Source organism: Protopterus annectens, chromosome 4.part0 (genome assembly GCF_019279795.1).
Source record: "Protopterus annectens isolate FY-2018-M chromosome 4.part0, PAN1.0, whole genome shotgun sequence".
NCBI lineage: Eukaryota > Metazoa > Chordata > Ceratodontiformes > Protopteridae > Protopterus > Protopterus annectens.
Genome location: NC_056733.1, coordinates 32,193,783 through 32,215,516, shown reverse-complemented (window position 1 = coordinate 32,215,516; position 21,734 = coordinate 32,193,783). Strand labels below are relative to the sequence as shown.

At 38.8% G+C, this 21,734-nt stretch overlaps 1 protein-coding gene across 1 annotated transcript in view; it reads right to left on the bottom strand.

Moving 5' to 3' along the window:
• Nucleotides 1-21,734, bottom strand: part of ENPP7 (ectonucleotide pyrophosphatase/phosphodiesterase 7) — a 195,564-nt gene that overhangs the window by 118,173 nt on the left and 55,657 nt on the right. The window contains exon 2 of the mRNA XM_044069629.1: nucleotides 937-1,082. Coding sequence (XP_043925564.1) covers nucleotides 937-1,082 — 146 coding nt within the window. The remainder of the gene's footprint in view (nucleotides 1-936; nucleotides 1,083-21,734) is intronic.

Below are 21,734 nucleotides of genomic sequence, written 5' to 3'. Positions count from 1 at the left end.
TTATTGTAAACCTTGTTAATTTTAAAGTGCAGTGGGGGGGGGTATTTTGTTGTTCACCTTTTGCTTGTTTTTATCAGGTACAACTGTTTACATACTGGCATAGTTTAGTGGTGTTTGTTTCCACATATTCAGTAAAGGTAACTGGCTTTGGTGGAAAACTGCAGTCTTGGTTTTGGATGACTATGGTAGTACTCAAACCTACAATCTTCTGATCCAAAATTAGACATCTTAGCCATTAGGCCACATGTACAACCTACATTGCAGTTAAACAAGACAGCACAATGCATGTAAATATTAAATGTTATCAGAGGTTGAAGCACCACCACAGAGTGTATTTGTCATTGAGCTGTGCATGTTGGAAAGTCACAAATGTCCGTTTAAGAGTCAGCAAAGAAACAAGGCCATTTAATGACTTATATGCAAGATCAAAATATGTCAGCAAAGGTTAAAGGAATTCAAGCTATCTGCTCAACAAATAGTACAGAGAAAGAAGGATTTCAAACTAGTTCCTTGACAAATAGTATCTTTGTAGCACATTATTCTAAACACTTGTCAGTATTGCAGCACGTCTCAGTGTCTATATATATTTTTAGCAATTTTAGTACTTTAGTTCTAAATATTGACTATATCCAGTTTACTGCAAAAGTTCACAAATGTGGTTTGGGGCATTTTTAAACAATGTTAGAAACATGCTCACATACACCTGACTTGAAACACTACCTTGATCTATACACTATCAGTACACTGTAATATCTATAAAGGAAATCATAAATGTTTTCAAAAACTAGTGCCAAGATTAAATAAAACCATTGTTTCACACCTTTTACATCTGCAGTGTGCAGTGATACCACATATGTTACATACACACACTTGTGAGATTTACAAAGTGACTGCTCTTATTTTCAGAGAATTAGACATTTGTAGCATGCACCATACCTGTCTCTGAGCAGTGATCCATATGGGAAGACTCCCATTATCCCACCACTCTGAAACTCCCTGAGTTGGATAGTAGGGAAGCTTTGCTCCTGTTTCCGTGTTAAACCACATATTGTGGATCACACCATGGTTTTCTATGTACTTTCCTGCATCAGGTATAAAGCAAGAGATAGGCAATCAGTAGTTGTTATGTGACTGACAAAAGGAACAAAAACAACAAGGTACATGTGTTGCAAAATTTCAGTAAACCTTTCATTAAGAAGCAATGTAAATGCTATCACAGCATAAAAGTTTGACTACACCAGCATAAGTGCTTAAAATCGTTAATGTTTAGCTTATGATTATTTTAAAATACAGAAGAAAATAATTTGATCCAGTGTGGTAAAACTAACATACCTAGTCTTGATTTATTTCTTATATAATAACTTTTTCAGCATTTTACTGTGGTGCCTAATTATTTTGTGTGTATAGTCACTGCAATAATGAGAGCAGGACAATTTGTCTAAAACCAGCTTTTTATAATTTTTTTATTAACTTCAGAATTATAATAGTCATAAGAAGGACATCTCAAGTAGAAAAACAACAAATACTGAACAAAAAAAATAATTCATTAACAATGAAAAAAAAAACAAAACTTTTTTGCAGGGGCAGACTATCCGCCACACTTCTCACCACCGTACAAATAAAATATAACAACTCCATGGTGGCAAAAATGTGTAGAATAAGTCAACACTCCACATGGGAAATCTGTTCCTGCATCTCATACGTGGCACTTAGCTACAATAAAGAGCAAACAACAGCTGCCCTTCAATCTCATGATAATGTGCACCAAGTGCAAACACTGACTAAAAAATCCACACAGATCATACAGAAATACTATAGTTATAACTGCAGTGATTAGTGGTGAGGTTTTGATGGAAGGAGAAAGGACAGTAACAGAGGCAGAATAGATGGCTGGTGTGTGGACAGTATAAGGAAAGTGAAAAGAGACTCATAATGTATCGGGAACAAATGATTGTGATCTAGACTGTACCTTTAAACTAAGATGGAGAGAGAAATTACCATAACAGAAGCAGAAGGGCGATGTTTCAACAGCATACAAAAAGTAAAAAGAGATGCATAATGTATCAGGGGAAGAAATGAGAGTGATTTGGAGTGAAGCAGTGTAGTACCAGTGTACACTACAAATGTCAACAGGAGCTTTAAGCTCTTATACAAGAGGGGAAGGTGGACATTGCTGGTATCACAGAAACATTGCTAGTGGTAAGAGAAAGTGGGCATTAAGGTGTTCAAATAAAGGCTGTCCAGGAATGACAGAGAAGGTAGAAATGGGGTAGAGTAGCAATCTACTTAACAGAAGGCATCAGGTAGGATGTCAGAGAGGAAGAGTGCTAAACCAGGAATGTGAAAAGGTTGTAGCCAGGATAAGAACCTAGGTTAAATACATTTTCAGTTAAGCTAAAAGAAGTGAGAGTGTGTGTTGGTTGTAAGAATGAATGTCATAGGTTGTCGTAGCATACATTGAAACTATTTATGCTGGATGTTTGTTTTTAGTCTTTTGTCTGATTAAGTCCTGGTCAGATTCTAGGATGAAAGTGAAAAGTTTTGTTTTGTTATTTTAATCTGTAAGAGTTGGTTCATAGTGTTCTCCTCTGTCTCCATTTGTTTTGCAAGATTTAGTTATTGGAAGAACAAGTTTTATTAGGTTATTTTTTTTTTTTTTGGAATACCTAACTCTACACCTGGAGTTCCGTAGGACCCCTCTTTATCTCTGCCTTCACAATTCGTAGTTTATAGCGCACCAGAATTAGGATGTGCTACATAAAAAGAACTGAACCTGGTATGGAAATGTGTGAACTTCCTTTGTTTTTACCCAGATCTCGTGATAATACTGCTTCAGACAGAAGGAGTAAAGGTATACCACTGATCAATGTGGGCAGACTGTATAAAATTTTGGAGAAGAAGGCCTTCAAATTCAAAAGTGTTCTATGGAACAAATTATATTTTGAAAGATGTATTGCTTAACAATTAGTTTTTTACAATGGAATGGAATTAAAAAATCATACTTTTAGCAACTTAAACATTTTAATGATACTAGTTTAAGCATGCAGTGTCTGATAGACGGTGAAACATAGCAAATTAACACTGACTGGGCTGAATGATTATATAGAGATGCTGGTTTCCAAAATCACTAGCATTCCCATTACCTGCACTAGTGACTATGCCTCTAAAATTGACAAAATCTTTGTTAATTCCAAAGAACATGTATCTAAGTTAAACCAAAGGAAGATAAAAAAAGTTAACTAGGAATTGTTAAGATTATGTGGATTGGAAAGCTTACATTATTAAGAACAGTAATATTAATAAACCTCCTTAATCTGAGATGGAGAATGTTCATAAAAAGGTGAGGGGATCAGAACCTATAAGAAACTTCCTAGTAAGATATCAGTTCTCACAGAGTAAACATTATTAGGGTAAAAGAAGCAGTTGTCCGTATTATTTAATGCAGTACCTACAGAAAACAGCAAATATGTTACAATCACAACAGCTGCAATTATTGAAGGAATGGCTGGTACTAAGCTCAGCAATGATCATAACTGATACAGAGTAAAAGAATAGAGTGATAGCTCACCTACAGTAAAATTTAAAGGAAAACTCTGCCACCGAAATAAAAAAATCTACTTTATTCACTCTTTTGTTTTGTTTTTGAACTATTTTAACACCTCAAAATCATTCTGAGTACTTCTTATAGAATTTGAAAATGTTTTCTGCAAAATGGCTGCCAATGGGGCATGACATATCAATGTGATCTTGTTTTTCTTCAAGCCTTTCTCTTTCCCATAATCCATTTCATGTCTGCTTTCTATTAGTCATTCTAGATGTACGGACGTAGTGGTGTTTTCCCATGCCATTCACATATAATGGGATTAGTCAGTCACTATCACCTGATATACTTTCTGTAATAAGACTGCTTCTTTTATTTCTTGAATGACCCTCATTTATATGTGTCTCAGGGCATGTTTTATAGTATACTAAGGAGTTATACAGCTGCACCCAAAAGTAGCTAAATTGTAGGCTTTTGTTCAAAGTACCTTTTTTTAGTCCAAGTTCAACTGACATCCCCCCCCCCAGCAGACCTTTCCCTCAGGTGTCAAAATTGTAACTGCTTTGAGGGATCCTTGCAGTTTCATGTATAAGTGATTGGTGCTACTGGAAAGGAAAGGCAAGGATTTTAAAAGTTATTCTTTTCCCCAGTGCTAGCAGTGGAAACATGTTTATTTTCATTAATTTATTTATATAGAGAGATGCTTAAAGTGCTACAGATTTCCCTTTCCCGATCTTTTAATTTAAGGATACATAGTACATTTATTTATTTATTTTATTTTACATTTGTTAACTGGTAGAGTTCACTGGACACAGGTCCATTTTCAGTGGAGGCCCAGGTAGAAAAACTCCGCACATATGAATAACATGTAACAAAAAACTACAAAGTTTACAAAGTATATTTAGATACAAAATGCAGTGAGTCTTAATTAATAGTAGTATATTCATACACATCAGTCACAATTAGTGAAAACAGAGAAATATTACAGTAATAGTTTCATTAGTCTAAAGAGATATATATAATGACCTCAATCATTGCTGGAGGGAGTTATGTGTAAACCAACAACTTCTTAAAGTTATTGGGGTCTAAACCATAACAATCTATTTTATTATATTGTATCTATTTCTACAGTAATAGAATACAGACCTATCTGTTCCTGTTGAGGTGTGAGATAGTTAAGGTGGTGTAGGGTCTAACATAGTGGAGGGTCTAGCCTGGTGAAGTGCAAGAGCATAGCCAGTTATTAGTGAGATGCAGTTTTAATGCTTTTTTGAACTCTATAAAGGATGTCATAGTAGTTATGTTATAGGGTAGAGCATTCCATATTTTGGATGCATAATTAGAAAAGAGGGCATCACCTGCTGTATTATTTGACTTAGTTACTGTGACAATAAGTTTGTTACTGGAGTGAAGAGTTCTGTTATTGGTGTGGAGGTGAAGTAGGCTTTGCAATGCAGGTTTTTTTCTGGTTGATATAACATTTTATGGGCCAGAGAGAGTTGATTGCAGTGCAGGAGTTGAGGAAGTTCCAGCCAGTTCAGCAGCTTCAAGGACGACCAGTGGTGAGATCTAAATGGGCAGTCAGAGGCAAATCTAGCTATTTTGTTATAGCAGGAGTCAAACTTAGCTAGGTCTGCTTTTCTAAGGTTGGTGAGAATAGGTGAGGCATAGAGGAGGGTAGAAATAAGGTGAGTGTGAGATATAGTAGCTTTTGTTTGTTGGGTAAGGAATTGTCTATTTCTGTAGAGGGTACCTAGTTTTTTGTGAACTTTCTTGATGGTGTTGATGTTATCAATCTCAATGCCCAGGAGTTTGGTGTGTTCTGTGGGAGAGATAGTAGTTTTGTTACTGGACATGATATTAAAGGTAGACGTTGATGAGGTGGACCTAATGGGTTTAAAGAGTAGTAGTTTGGTTTTAGCAGGGTTTAAGATGAGTTGTATATTGGATAACCATATTTCTATAGAGAGGAAAGATTCCTGAGTTAATGTTCCTGTAGTGAAGAAGCTGCACACATTAATGTAGAATCATCACATAAAAACATGGGCAAGAACCACAGTTGGCCAAATAAACAATATCCTTTGTTCTACATGTAGCCCTAGCTTTTAAAGAAAAATTCTACCTGAGACTGGATGCAGAAAAGTAGTGTCCTTATTGATATAAGCACAGGCCTTACAAGTGCCGCATGTGGGCAAAACCAACAATATGTTCAAAGTCAGGATCTTACAGCATGTATCTGCCATTAGGAACAGTGATCAGCACAATGCCCTCTTTAGACATATCCAAGATAATCCCACACACAGCTTTAGTTTTAGGGCTATAGTCAATGTTAGCTTGGGGAGAAGGGGTGGTGACATCAAACAACTAACTGAATTAATTGAGTCTAGATGGATTATAGAACTCATGGCCCATAGGGGGCCAGGTCTCAATGATGTCATCCCAGTGAAACCCACCCTAAAAAATAGGCGGGTATTTTACTAGATGCTGATTGGAAGATAGTATGTTTAAATTGTGAGCTTTGATGTCTGTTTTTCATCTGATGAAGGGTTACCTACCCGAAAGCGCTTATCTGTTTTGCACAAGTTTTTATTAAAAGTTTTTATTTTACTAATTTGTGGCATCCAGCGGTGTTCTTCCAGGATTTTTCTGCTTTGCTTCGTTTGTATGTGTCTTTGGTGGAACTATATCAGCACCTAGCATTGATAATTGGACTCATTTCTGAATGTATAATATATTTGTAAGTGGAAATAAAAGGGAAATGAATTGAATTCTGAATATGTGGATGTATAGGTTCATAGGTTCATGGGGTGGTACTAGGCTATCGGCCCTAGGGCCTATACAAGCCTAGCCATAACAACTCCCTTGATATTTCTTCCCACAATATTTACTTCTCTGGACCCCTGTCTAGCAGGGTGACTGACATCATCCCCGGGGTGAATTTCCTATCTCCCATCCAATCATCAAGGTTCATTTTGAAGAGGGCCAAGGAGGCGATCTGCTTGACATGTATGGGCAGTCTATTCCAGAGTATGGGGAGCCTCTGGGTCCTGAGCCTATCCCTCCAGCATGTTTTGTTCATTGTGATGACAAGGTTTAGATCCCTGAAGCATGTGGCCCTGAGGAATTGGGATTTCTTTAAGTGGAGCATGTCCAACAGCTTAGGGTTTGATATGGCCTTGTATGTTAAGCAGAGATCGCCTCCGAGTAGACGATATGCCACAGAGTACAGCTGGAGTTTTTTTAGACGGTCAGCATATGGCATCTGCTTTAGGCCTGTGATTCTTTTAGTGAGGTATTTCTGTGGCCTTTCCAGCTGTTGCAGATGTCTTGTGAGGTACATACCAAATGAGGCATTATACTCTATAATGGGTCTAATGAGGGATAAGTAAAGTGGGACAATGACCTCCTTTTTTCTGGATGAAAAGCCCTTAGTGATTAGGTGTGTCACATAGAAGGATTTCCTGACTGTTGTGGCGATGTGGTTATCGAAGGTGAGACCACTGTCCACCTATGTCCCTAAGTCTCTCATCACACTTTCGATGTTTAGTGTACTGCCACCTATGTGGTAATTCATGGGTACATGTTTTTTTCCAAAGGGGATAACTATACATTTCTTGGCATTAAGCTTGAGCCCATGGCTCTGGCACAGCCATCTGTTTCTGTAAGGCCCTTTTGTAGAATACCCACATCATTTGGGGATTCAGTAATGGCTCCCAGTTTGCAATCATCTGTGAACTTTGTTAACCAGAGTCCCTTAGTGTTGGTCTGTACTTCAGAAAAGTCAATGCCAAACAAGAGTGGTCCCAGGACTGAACCCTGAGGTACTCCACATATCACTTGTCTGCAGCTGGATTTGGAGTCTGCTACTTTTACAGTCTGGGTTCTGTCAGTAAGCCAGTTGGCAACCCATCGAGTGATGTAGGGATTTATGCCCAGCTTAGTAAGTTTATCTATGATTCCAGAGTGGTGGATGGTGTCAAAGGCCTTGGCGAGGTCCAGATAGGCTGTGTGGACCGCCTTAGCCTCATCCACAGCTCTGGAGACTGATTCAAAGAAGTCAATCAGGTTCAGGAGACAAGATCGGCCCTTCACAAACCCAAACTGGGTGGGGTCCAGTGTTTGAAGGTTGCCAATGTCTTTGTTTATAAGTTCCATGATAATGCATTCCATGCCCTTGCAGATCAGGCTTGTCAGACTGATGGGACGGTAGTTCCCGGGATCCAAGGTGGAAACCCCTTGTGGAGTGGGATAACTGCAGCTGTGTGCCACTCAGTGGGCACGAAGCCTGAGGTGAGGCTATGATTAAACATGACACTTAGGTGAGGTGCCAGTTCATTTTGTAGTTCATGTAGTACACAGCCTGGGATGTCATCTGGTCCCATGGATGCTGTATTCTTAGCTTTGGAGAGTGCAGTTTCTACCTGTGTGGCTGTGATTACCGGAATTTGGCAATCTTTTGGTATTGAGATGGGCCCTTTAGGGGGTGAGAATGGGGTGAAGTTGGCACTAAATCGATCTGCCAGGATATTGGCAATATCCTTGGGATCACTATATTTAAAGCCATTCTGTTGAAGCTCAGAGCAGATATGAGCATTGCCATTTAGATTCTTGACATAACTATAGAATGCCTTGTGGTTGTCTTTGGAATCTTTGGCAATTTTATTTTCGTAACTAGCTTTTGAGGATTTTATGAGGGATCTCAGCTTCTTACTGAGGCTGGTGAGGGAGTCTTTTGCATCCTGGGATTTTCCTCTTTTCTGCAACAGTTTCTTCCTTCTGTTGTATAGTTTGTTTATAGCAGGGGACCATCAGATTGGCTTCCTTTTTTTGGAGGGGAGCATCTTGGTTCTATTTGGGATGGCATGATTCATGCATGAGTGAATGTGCTCGTACAGTGCCTTAGTGTAGGATTCTGCAGTCGAATTTTCAGATCCCGTCTGCATGGGTGTCATGAAGTTTGTCACTTCTGACTTCAGTAGCATGAAGTTGGCTTTGGAGAAGTTTTTTAAGGAGGTTTCCTTACTGGGGGGTGGGGGTGGGATGTGGATGTCAAGGGTGATTTGCTTATGGTCAGACCTGACCAATGAAGGGGTACCACTGGTGTGGAGCATCTATCTCCCATGTTGGTAATAACCAGGTCTAGGATATTGGAGCCCCTGGTGGGACAATGGATTAGTTGATCCAGGGTGTTGGAATTTATGAATTCCAAGAACCGTTGGGAAAAGGAGTTGGTACCCGAGCAGCTTTCCCAGTTAATGGCAGGGTAGTTGAAATCACCCAGTATTAGGGTGTTTGGTTGTATCTTAATATTTTCCAGTATGTTTAGAAAGGTGTAGTGAGAATCTTGGGGCATGGTGGGGGATCTGTAGCAAGCTACAATTTGGATTGCAGTCTTACCTAGTGTTAGTTGCACCTGTAGAATTTCAGATGCATTGTGTTAGGCAACTAGCCTGGAGGTGTGAATATCCTTGGTGAATATGGACACTCCTCCACCTTTAGTGTTTCGGTCTTGGTTTTGTGGCCGAAAAGTGTGGTAAGAGTTGTATCCTGGTATTGCAGGAGTGCTCTCTGGAGCCTTGAACCAGGTCTCAGTTACTACACAGATATTGATGTTCTCCATTTTTAGGAGTGCCTCGAGAGAGTGCATTTTGAGATTTAGACTTCTAGCATTGAGTAGCATTACCTTCAGATTTTGTATGCTTTTATCTGTTACGGTGGTGGTTTTATCCTTTGAACCTTGCCTAAAAAAAGGCACTATAGGGGTGGCAAGAGCTTTAGCCAGTAACCTGAATCCCAGAGATGACAGGTGCAGACCATCTCTGGCAAAGCATCATGGTTTGTCGATCATGTCTTCCCAGGCAGACAGATACTGGATCCCCTTTGAATGACACCACCAGAAGCTTAGCCAATTGTTGAAGTCAATCATTTTGTCCTTATACTGTGGTATCATTCTGGGCGAAGGCAGGATGCTACTCAGGGCTAGGGTCATACCTGCCTGGGCCACATGATCCAAGAGCTCTTCCATGTCTCTTTTCATGTAGTCCAGGGAGGTATGTCTCAAGTCATTCACTCTAGCATGGACAATGACAGAGTCATATTTGTACTTGTTGTGGAGTGACTTGAGTGCATGCATTATGTGGTGGATCCTGGCACCCAACAGGCAGCTGACTGTAATTTTCTCCTTGTTCAGCCTGGTGTACTTTTGAAGTGACATCCTTTTGAATTGGCTGCCTTTCAGGTTAGATTCTATAGTTTGTGCTCACTGCATTTTGATAAAAAACAAACACCCAAAGCAAAACTAACTAAATAAGATAATGCAACCAATAACAAGCACAGGTTTTGTGCATCTTTGATGTTGATGTAAGAAAGAGTTTGTTTTTGAAACAACATGGCAATAACAGATGAAGTAAAGTGTATATGTGCATCAAATTCTGGTATCTTAAAGATCAGGGTTGACACATAGAAATGAAGTCTAGTTAATTATTTAAAACTGCATCTGTGCTCAGGGTTCTCTCTATTCTCAGAAGCCCAAACCCATTCCAGTTAGCCCTAGCCATTTGGCTGTTGCCTGTAGCCTCACCTTGGACAAATTTGTAAAAATGTCAACACTGCAAGAAATTCCAAAAACGCCAAAGCAGTGCAAGCCAAATCGCCCAAAACATGACCTCTTTCCAGACAGATGCAGGAAACAATTTTATTAAGCTTTAACAATGCTTTTTGTTCTTTACAAAAAAACAACTTCTTCAGATAAAAACATTTTAAAACACTGGGGTTTAAATTCCCCTCCTTCCTATCACATGTTTAAAAACAGTAATATGAGTGGCTGTCCATTTCTTGCTTAGAAAGCAAACTCCACCTCCCTTCAAATAAAACAAACAGCTCTACTATATTGCAAACATCAAGGAACATTAGTTGCATACATAAGCCTAGCTAATAAATAAATAAAAACATTTCTAAAAAATATTTACAAAAAAAATTATTTCTTTAAAAATATTGTATTGTGAAGCCTATATTTATATACATCTGTACAAAATATGTTTAAAGCATGTGTTTGTATGTATCCAAGCAGTATAAAAAATATTAATGAAAATAAAAATATTTTTTTTTTTTTACTACCGATTTAAGCTTCTTAGTTTTAAAATACACATAATGCTTTGAGGCCACCAGTTGCCACTGTGTATGTCTTTAGTAATAAACACATTAACTCCTTATCCCCACTAACATACAAACTAATATCTGATCCTTTGTCCTCAGACAGCTACATGCTGTTCCTCTGACCCATCCTCCTTGTCATTGTGAACCTTATACAATCCTTTCTATTCTGGTTATCATGTTATGTGTACAGAGATTCATTACGTTATCCTGCATTAATGTTAACGTGCAGTACATCTAGTACTCTAATTTTAATTATCCATAATGCTTCTAGACATCCAATATTAAATTACATTGCTAACAACTTTCAAGTTTCCCTAGAGTTATTTATTTTTATTTATTGGCATTTGTTTACTGGGTTTATTCAACTGTGCCTAAAAGCCCCTTTTCAGTGAAGGCCTGCGGAGAAAAGCTCCACAACAAAAAATATAATTATAAATTAATGATTACAGTTATTAAAAGCTATAAAACAATACAGATTCATGAAAGTTAACAGCACAAAGTATCAAAGAAATAAATGCATATCATACTTTGGGGGTCTATATTAGATCATCGAAACAGCAGAATTTTGACTGATTTAATATCAAACCCAATATCGAGAATGCTGAAAATGGCGAAGCTGTACAAAACCGAATTCTTTCCTAGGGAAATAATTTGGTTGGCCGTTGTTGTGGCTTCGCTGTTTTCAGCAATGCAGTGGAAAGTTATGGGTTGGGTTAAGGTAAGTGTGTGATTATGCGGACGTTCGGGTTAGGGCATGGGTTGGGTGAGTTAGGGTTAGATCGCATGTCAGGTAAGTGTGTGATTGTGACAGAATTTGGGGTTGGGGCGGGTTAAGTGAGTTAGGGTTAGGGCGCTGGTGAGGTGAGTGTGCGATAGTGATGGACTTTAGGGTTAGGGTCTGGGTTAAGGTAAGTGGATAGAAAGTAGTGTATGTGCAGTGTAGTGTAGGGTTAGATGTAACGTTTAAATGTATGTGTGTGGATTGCTGCTTTTTAGTGTGCTTGTGGTGTGTGTGTGTTTCTCGGAACAGCAAATTTTTTTCCTTGGGAAAAAATTTGCTGTTTTGAAGTTTCAATATTGTTAGGGTTCGGGTTTTGCAGGTGAACGTTATGGCATTCAATAATGAGCCGTTTTGATGATCTGATATAGTCCCATACTTTGCTGTGCAATATACTTTTAAAACAACAATGCAATATGATGTAATTTTGTGGTAATGTCTTTTAACACTGAACTGATGCATTTACAGTTAAACTAAGTTGCAAAAAATAAAAATAACGAGGAGAGTAAAATATAAAGTGAAACAAAAATTAAAGGAGTATTCATAGTCCGACGGGATGAAAAATGGGTAAGAGGTGAAAATGGTAGGTAAAGAGCAGGAAAGATAAGTGAAAATGACATATCGAAAAAGCTAAAAATAAAGTGTCAGTGGCACAACAGCTAGTACAGTGGCCTTTGATGCAGAAGGCTGTGGGCTCTGTTCCCACATGAGGAAAATGAGTTGCTGACTCTGCAGTGCTGTATAAGGTAGGTGCTGTGCTCTGGAGTGTGTTGCCTTTTGGATGAAACATTAAAATGAGGCCCCCTCTGTCTGACCTGGTGGTAGTTTAAGTTGATGCAAAATTTCCCATGGCACCTATTGAAAAGAATAGGGGGTGTTTCATGATGCCCTAGGCAAATTTCCTCTATAAGTATAAATACCATCTTGAGTATCATCTGAAAAGAGGCTACTAGTTTAGTGTGATTAACCTGGTAAACAAAGATAAATAATTATGATTTAGTTAATAATTATAAAATAATAATAAAATTACTGAAATATAATGTTAATATACAGTATACCCAGAGAACTTCCCTCATAAGAAATGAATTATAACCATTTTAAACTATTTAACTTATTTAACTTACCTTTGGAAGACATCTCTAAACTTACTTGAGAACTCAATAGAAATATAAACTATACATTTTAAAAGATTAACAAAATGTAATCCACGGCTAAAAGTACACTATAAACATCTTACATGTAACTTTCTTACAGGCAATAACTGCTTCTCAAATAACCAAGGAAAAAAATATATATATATATATATATATATATATATATATATATATATATATATATAGTAATACTACAAGTCGAGGTTAAGTTTTAAGTTTCCTTCTTAAAAAGGAATAAAATAAGTAAAAGAAAAATGGAAAGAGTTTTATAATTTAACTACTTTCTACATCTCTCTGCTTTTACTCTGATAGTAAATCTATAACAGGAATCCTAAAGTTAGGAATATCTTCTAAAATGTAATATTATATTGTAGAGAACAAATGTATCCTATCTGTTAGTTAATATGTATGTCAAAGTTTCTTCTATGGAAATTGTATGTCAAAAGTCTGTCCTTAAAACTATGTTTTGTAAAAAATTGTTCTCTTGGAGCTTTTCTCCCCGGGCCTTCACTGAAAATGGACTTGTAATTCAGTTGGACTCTCCCGGTCAACAAATGTAAAATAAAATAAAATAAATAAATAAACTACACAAGTCCAGAAAGTAGCCCAAATGAGACATGATATGGGAGATTGCTCTTTCCCCTGGTGTAATGTCTTATCTGGTATAGTTAGACAGCAAAATGGTCTCTTTTGAAGTAAAAATAAAACCTGGAACCCCAGCTAACCCTGAAATATTCAGAAACTTCTCTAAGGCTAACTTTATATTATTAAGTGATAACCTAGCAAAATTTCAAGTCTCCATAAACCCTGAGAACAGTGCTGCCTACACGAAACTGTTCACAGAAACTCTATACAAGCATGTTAATAGCTGTATACACACACCAGTACCCACCAGGAAGAAGTACAAAACTAACTCAAAAAAACAAGCCTCCCTGGTGGAATCACAACATCAATAGACTCCCATAGAAATGATCAATAATGACATAGGAAACCTCCAGACATGGACCCAACCCAGTTTGGTTTCGTCAAGGAGAGGTCATGCCTACTCAACCTGGCAGACTTCTTTGAGAAAGTCACTAAAGCAATGGATGAAGGCAAAATAGTTCACACTTCCTATCTGACCTGGCCAAGGCATTTGACACACTATGCCACTCAGGCATTGTTGAAAAACTCAAGAGGTTAGGTATCAACCCTTATGTCACCTGGTGGATAGCCAGCTGGCTCACAGACAGGTTCCAGGAAGTTAGAATTCAGGTGTCCACCTCTACAAAGATTCCAGTCAGTAGCGGAGTCCCTTAGGGATCAGTCCTTGGATCTCTCCTCTTTGAAATTTTCTTCTCTGAAATCAAGGTCAATGTCAGTGGCCTCTGGCTGACTAAATCTGTATGTGATTGAAAATCAGTAATGGTTATGAAATCCCCCACTGACACAAACATTCTCCAGGAAGGCTGATGCAGACAAATAACTGGTATCAGAGCCATGGACTAAAATTAAAAGACAAGAAATACATAATACTATCCTTTGGGAAGTTTTCCATCCATAGCAACTATCATATTGACAACACACCCCTAAGAGTTGACCCAATAGTCAGGGACCTGGGGACATACATAGACAGTGATCTAGCCTTTGACCATGATGTGCCTACAGTAGTGAGGAAATCATTCTATGTTGAGCAACTTTTAAACCAAGTCATGGCATCTAGGTCCAAGGAAGTCCTTGTTCCATTGTATTCCACATTCATCAGGCATATAATTGAGTAAATGCCCCCTTTGGTATGTACCTAACCAGGCATATACAGCAACTGGAAAGTCCACAGAAGCTCCTCACTAAATGAATATATGGCATAAGTAACATTTCCTATGCAGACCACCTCAAGGCCCTATCTCTGTATTCTGTTTCCTACAGACTGTTGAGGGGAGATCTATGCCTAGCATACAAGGGACTGTCAGACCTCACCCTGATGGACCTCCTGTATATGTGCAAAATCAAAACAAACAACACCAGAATTACCAATTCTAAAGACTTAAACCTTGTCTGTGATATAGATAGGACCTGCTGGAGAGATAGGTATGTATCCCAGGCAGTGCTCCTTCTCTGGAACAGGCTACCCATCCATGTGGAGCAGAGTTCCTTCCTAACTCAATTCAAGTATAACTTGGATAATTGGATGGGGAACAGGAAATTCATCTACGGTTGGGCACCTTTGTCTCTAAAGGACACAGGCAGCCTATAAATGGTTCATCTCCCAGGCGCCTGCTTGTAATGTTTCATCTCATAAGCCCTTGCTTACATTTATCAAGGCTACCAAAGGTCGTCAGAGATTTGGGGTGCATGGCTAGGTCTTGTGGTCATTAGGGTCTATATTGTAATGCTGAAACTTCAAAAGAGCGAACGCTCTTATATCAACACAGAAATACCGAACCCTCAGAATGTTGAACAGCCCAAATAGTGATTTTTTTCCCCAGGGAAAAAAAATTGCTGGGCCAAAAAACAAAAAACAAACAAAAAAAAAAAACAAATAGACAGACAAAATAAAGTGGGGGGCTTAACCCCCCACCCCCTACTTATATATACCAACTCCGAGATTGCATCACAGTGGAGGAAATGACAAAGTCCTGACAATGGTCCAGCGATTTTGTCCCTGGGAAAAAAAATCCCTGTTTTGGCCATTTGACATTCTGTCAGTTCTGTTTTTCCGTGTCGAAACAAGAGCTTCGACATTACAATATAGACCCAGTCATTAGCCTCTTAAACACCTATGAACCTATAAACCTATGAAATTTAGTGTGGCTATGCCATGGAAATAAAGCATTGACACTAATTTTCATTCCTCAATGTCTCTGAACTCACTCATATCAAATCCCATATTTCAAGTTACAGCAACCAGTAATCATGCACTCAAATTACTAGCTGAAAAACGCATTCCTGCTTCTTTTCAATATCCAGATAAGTTCAACCATACTCAAATATATTTTATGCTCATTGTTTAATAGTACACCCAGTTGTCCATTATTTAACCATTATATTTCCCATTTAGTTATAACCTATCCTGTAAAAAGATTGTAGTAGCAAAACTAGAAGGAGAACTTCATACAACATCAACACTCATGCACTCCTCTACTATAAACATAGGTAAATCTTGCATCAGTTGGAGCATAGCCATTATACCTAAAAAACTCAGCATCATAAACTGTGGTTCATTATCTCAACACACATATTAATACAACTAAAAAATGTGAAATTATCCATGTACCAGCATCACCATGCTCATCATGTTCCTGTTCCTGCTCTAACCCTACATGACACTATATCCTTTTCTAACTACCCCAAACTTCCTTTTCACAATGTCTAATTTGTCTTTCCTTTTTCCCTTCTTCTCCACCATTCCACCTGCTCTAATTTTACTTGACACTATATCCTTTTCTAACTACCTCCAGCTACCTTTTCACAATAACTAATTCACCTTCTTTCAGGGGTGGCTCGTGCTATAGGACTGCAGGACTGTAGCCCCCCAGCTGTAAAAGAAAAACACAGCTGTAAAACAAACATGAGTCCTGGAACTTTGCACATGCACACTTGCAGCATTTCCCGATATCTGGATTGCTGGTGAACCAGTCCGGAGCATGCACACAGAATTCAGACTGCTGCTGAGACAGTCTGGATTAGGAAGACAGCCTTCAACAGCAGAGATCCCAGAAGTCTATGTAGTTACAACTGCATAGACTGGAAGGGGACCAGACTGCAACATCTTCAGTCTGGGTAGCAGCTTGCTCTCGCAGGAAAGGGAAGGACTTTGCTTTCACTGGCTTCTAGTGCAGGAATGGGCTAATGCAGAGCAGATGTATAAACTTGCAGCAATGGAGCTGAACTCAGGAAATATACTGGTGGCTAAACCCTATACCTTGGGTGCAGGTAGCACAAGCTTGAATTCCCTATCCACCACCACTTGTGAAATTTTTGCCTCATATATTATTTTATTTATTTATTTTATTTAAGTTTGATGACCAGGGAAGTCCACTTGGCCAGAAGAGCCCATTTTCAGTAGAGACCTGGGGAGAAAAACTCCAAAAGAAATTACAGTTACATTTGAATTTACAACTTGCAGGTTACAAAGAAAGGGCAAAAATGTATGCATTTCAATTACATATTGCAAGTTACTATGGACACAACAAGTAACTGTGCAGAACAAGTTAAAGACATTTCAGAGTGTGTAATACAGTATGTTAAAAGCTCAAGTGAGTAAAACATTTAAAATATATAGTAACTAGCTTATAATGGTAGGTAGAAGTGATCAGATACAGAGTGCAATTTGTGGCAGGAGAATTCTATGTGAGTTGAGATATAGTTATTATTTATTTTAGTTTAGGTGGTCTATAAAGCATGGAGAGAGAAACAGAAGGGGTTATGGAGAATACCACGGAAAATACACAGTCCAAGGCAGCAGAGAGAATCTTAAGGAGTTGTACAGAAAGAGAGAGGGTGGAGAGGGGATTAAATTGGAGTGTGGCATGGGCATATCCATTTGGATGATAGATAAGATAGCTAGATTTTGAAATTGTCATGCTGGGGAAGACTGTGAAGGAAGGGGGGAGAGAATTCCATTTTTTGGCTATGGAGAAGAAGAGAAGTAGCTGGCCAGGAGTATGAGATGGTGTATGGATTTGAAGGAGATTTTGGTTTGTGGATCTGAGTTGGCAGTTGGGTATATAGGGTTTTAAGGATGTAGCAAGAGAAGGGCAGTTTGCAGGTTTGTAGATAAGTTTGTGAGCAGTGGTGAGTTGTAGGTAACTAAGGTAGTTGGGAAGTTGAAGCCAATTGAGGGTGAGGAGGGAGTGGCAGTGATGGAAAGAGTATTTAGAATTGGTTGCAAATTTGCAGATTTTGTGGTAGCAGGTTTCAAGTTTGTTTCGTAAGCTGATGTGTATGTTTGTGAACAGGGATGCACCATACATTAGGGTGGGAAGCAATAAAGTACATGCCAGGGTTTGACGGGTAGAGGGGCAGAGGAAGTGGATGTGTCTGTAGAGAAGACCTAACTTTTAGTGAGTTTTTTTGATTGCAGAGTGGATGTGTGTGTCAAATTGTAGTCCTTCACCTATGATGATACCGAGAAGTTTAGTGGTGGGGACTATATCAAGAGGAGTGTTATTCTGGCTTTGTATGATGAATGAGGTTTTATTGATAGTTGAGTTTTTGCCGGGGCAGAAGATCATTAGTTTAGTTTTATTTCCATTCAGGGCTAGATGGTTGGACTGCATCCACATTTCTATTTTGGAAAAAGCTAATTGTGTTTTTGCTAGAAGCTCGGAGGGTGAGAAAGCTGAGCAGATGATGGTTGAGTCATCTACATACTGGATAACAGATGAGTCTGGGACAGATTGGTGAAAGTTGTTAATAAATAGGTTAAAGAGTAGCGAGCCAAGAACAGATCCTTGGGGGACACCTGTGGGTGTAGGAAGGAAGGAGGAGGTGGAGGTTTTCCATTGGACTGCTTGTTGGCAGTTGGATAGGTAGCTGGAAAACCAATCTACAGAGGGGGGAGAGAGGTGTAGAGTAGAGAGTTGTGATATGAGAAGGGTGTGGAAAATGGCATCAAAGGCTTTTGACAAATCAAGGAATAATGTAGATACAAATTTGCCTGAGTCACGTTCTTGGTTGATGGTTTCTAGAAAGGAAAGAAGGACAGTTATTGTGGAGTGACTGGGATGAAAACCATGCTGGGTAGGGGAGAGGAGATTGTTTTGGGTTAGGTACATCATTAGTTGAGCTTGGATGGTTTTCTTAAGAATTTTAGACAGAGGGGATAAGATGGCAATGGTCCTGAAGTTAGTGGTGTCAGTATTTTTGCCACCTTTGTGGAGGGGGATGATGTAGGCATGGCACCAGATGGAAGGGATGTATGATTCTTGTATGGATCAATTTAAAAGTATAGGGATGGGGAAGGCGATGCTGTCTGCAGATAGTTTGAGGAATGTAGGAGGAAGATTGTCAGGTGCATTGCAGCAGGGTTTGAGTTTGAGGAGTCTTTTTATCGTGCTTGTGGGAATGGGCTTAAGGAAGAAGGGTGAAGAGGAGTTTAACTGGGTGGAGAGAGGGTTTTGGAGTGAGGCATTTTGGTTAGGGGATGGGGTGGGAAGAAGTTGGATAGTTTGGAGCTGAACTCAGGAAATATACTGGTGGCTAAACCCTATACCTTGGGTGCAGGTAGCACAAGCTTGAATTCCCTATCCACCACCACTTGTGAAATTCCACCTGCTCTAATTTTACTTTAAGCTAGTTACTATATATTTTAAAGTCTATGAAGAAGGAATTGAATTGAGAGGTGGTGTCAAGGTCAGAGAGGGTGGGATTGGGACAGGGGTTTACTTTATTACCAGGATTTAATATAGATGAGATGGAGACCCAGGATTTTTTGGGGTTTGATGAGTGCAGAGAGTGAAGTTTGGAACAGTAAGCTTTACGGTCTTTGATAATTAGCTTTTTGGTGGAGTTACGGAGTTGCTTAAATTCTAGGAGGGAGCTTGGGTTTTTATTTTTTTGATACTGCCTCCATTTTTTGTCTCTTTGTTGCATGGCGAGTTTGGTTTCTTTGGATAACCATGGGCAAGGATTGGATTTGATACATTTGGTTCTTAGGGGGGCTTGCTGGTTAAGGAGGGTAAGGCATGAGTGATTGAAATGGGAGACAGCATCATCTAGAGGGAGAGTTCTTAGAGGGGTCCAGTTGATGCACTTAAGGCATTCTGAGAAAGTTTGGGGATTGAAAGATGACAGGTTGTGAGTTTGAATGTAGTGGTGTTGTTTTTGTTGGGGGGTTGGGAGTCTATCAGCGTAAGCAGGTAAGTGGTCACTGAGAGGATCTGGTAATATATTGGATTAGTTGATGAGACTTGGATGTGTTGTAAGGATCCAGTTAATGATGGTACCTGAGGTACCATCCTTATTTGGTCTGGTAGGTGAGTGAATTAGTTGGCAGAAGTTGTACAGGTTGATAGTATGGGAAGGGGCATCTGAGTTGAAGGAGGACCAATTGGTGTTGGTGTCACCAAGGATATAGGTTTCATTATTTATGTAGGAGGAGAATCAGGATAGTATTTTCTCAAGTGTTTTGATGTTATCACCGGGGGAGATATAGAGGGCAGCGATACATATGGATTTGTGCTTGTTAATTTTTAGTTGTCCTCTTGCTAATTCAGCATTGGCAAAGATTAGAATTGAATTGGTGTAGGGGGCTATAGTATGGGAGGTGGGGTAGATTATAGTTACTCCACCTCCTTTTGTGTGGGGACCATCGCTGTGAATCATTTGGTAACCTGGTGGTAGGATTTCATGATCTTTTATGTAAGGTTTGAGCCAAGTTTCAGATATGGTGGTTATGTCAGGGTGGTTGTGGGAGAACCATGCATGAAGGTTATGGATTTTGTTTCTAATACTTTATGTATTGAGTGTAGTGATGTGCAGGGACTTAGGTTTTTTGGGTTGAGAGGATGGTCTAACTGCATTAATGCTGGAAATAATGACAGGCATTTGAATTTCAGACTTCATATTCTTCAGAAAGTACATGGTAACACAAAACCTTTTACTCTACCAATTTCCTGTTTATAAGATCAATATTTGAAATTTGTCCCTATTTTTGGGGCTGTATTTCCCCATTATTGGCTTTGTCCAGGTTTTTGTGCTAAGAGGTTGAGAGCTATGGTGAGAACTGAATTCAATGAATATATTTGGGAGCTGTATTCCCCCATTATTGGCTTTGTCTAGGTGTTTTGTGCTAAGAGGTTGAGAGCTATGGTGAGAACTGAATTCACTAATTGATAGCCATTTAAGTGTCAGTCTAGCTATCTTTCACAAAACAGCTAATTTGGCATTTTGGTAAATTGCTCTGACTGTAGTACACTGGGGCCTGGGTTCAAGACTTGGCAGTGAAATGCATGGTGGTAATCAAACATTTTATTCTTGAAACTTTCCAACATTATACAAGAAATGTTTAAAATGTGTCCCTAGTTTTTGGGCTTTTGTCCCCCCAATGCATTTTGGCTTTTTCCATATTTCTTGTGCTTCAAAGTTGAGAGATACAGTTGAGTGTCAAGTGGATTTTACAAGGAGCTGAGAGCTTGAAGAGAGGTTTAATGCTGCTTATGCTGAGCCTGTTTGTATTGTTAATAGCACAACAGGTAGTGTACTTGCTTTTGATGCAGAAGGCTGTTTGTTCTACTCCCACAGTATATAGATGCATTGCTGATACTGTACTGTGTTGTACTTTTAAAGGGGGTGGATGCTCTAGTCCTGAAAATGTCATCTTTGGTGGAGACACCTAATAACAATGAACCTGTTATCAGTCTGCCATCCATTTCCTATTGCAATATTACTAGCTTATCATTTTTTGAATGTAACATAGGCAATTTATTCCTTAATGGCAACAGGCACTTTATTTGTAAATAAAACAATGAAATATAATGTTGTTTGCTAGCAGCAACCTCTTCATTAGTTACAGATCGCTTTAATGTGGAATTATTTAGAAGACTTTTACTTCTGCAGAGATTGTGCATGTCTACTGATACTGGTGGATTGTAGACATTTGAGTAGACTTTTATGATGGAAATGTTCTGAACTGGGCAGTTTTGTCATTATTGATGCATGCATTTTGTTTCTTTGTTTACTGGAAAAATGCTCAAAACAATAAATTTAAAATTCCCTCTAACAGCTGTATTGTATTATACAAGGAATATAATTTAATACACTCAGGAAGGTGTATCAAAGAACACATGTATGTTTCTTGTGCAAGGGGGCCTATGATTTGAGAACAGCCCAAAGTTAATCTTTGTCTGCCACTGGCCAGATGTATTTTCTTTGAATGTGGGTTTCAATGCTGTTTCAATGAATGTGATTTTCAAGGGCAGAGAAGTTTTAATGCCAATTCTATTTTCATTGTGAGACTGCACTGCTTTGTTTAGCAGTTGTCTATTAGTGCTTGTGCCGTAAAATGTAACAACTTTTAAATGAAATCCAAATCATTGTAGAAGTAAAGCAGAATGCACATTACTGTGTTTATAGTAAATGGGGTGAAATAGTCATGTAATGGGACATTGGAATGGCTGCAGGGAGT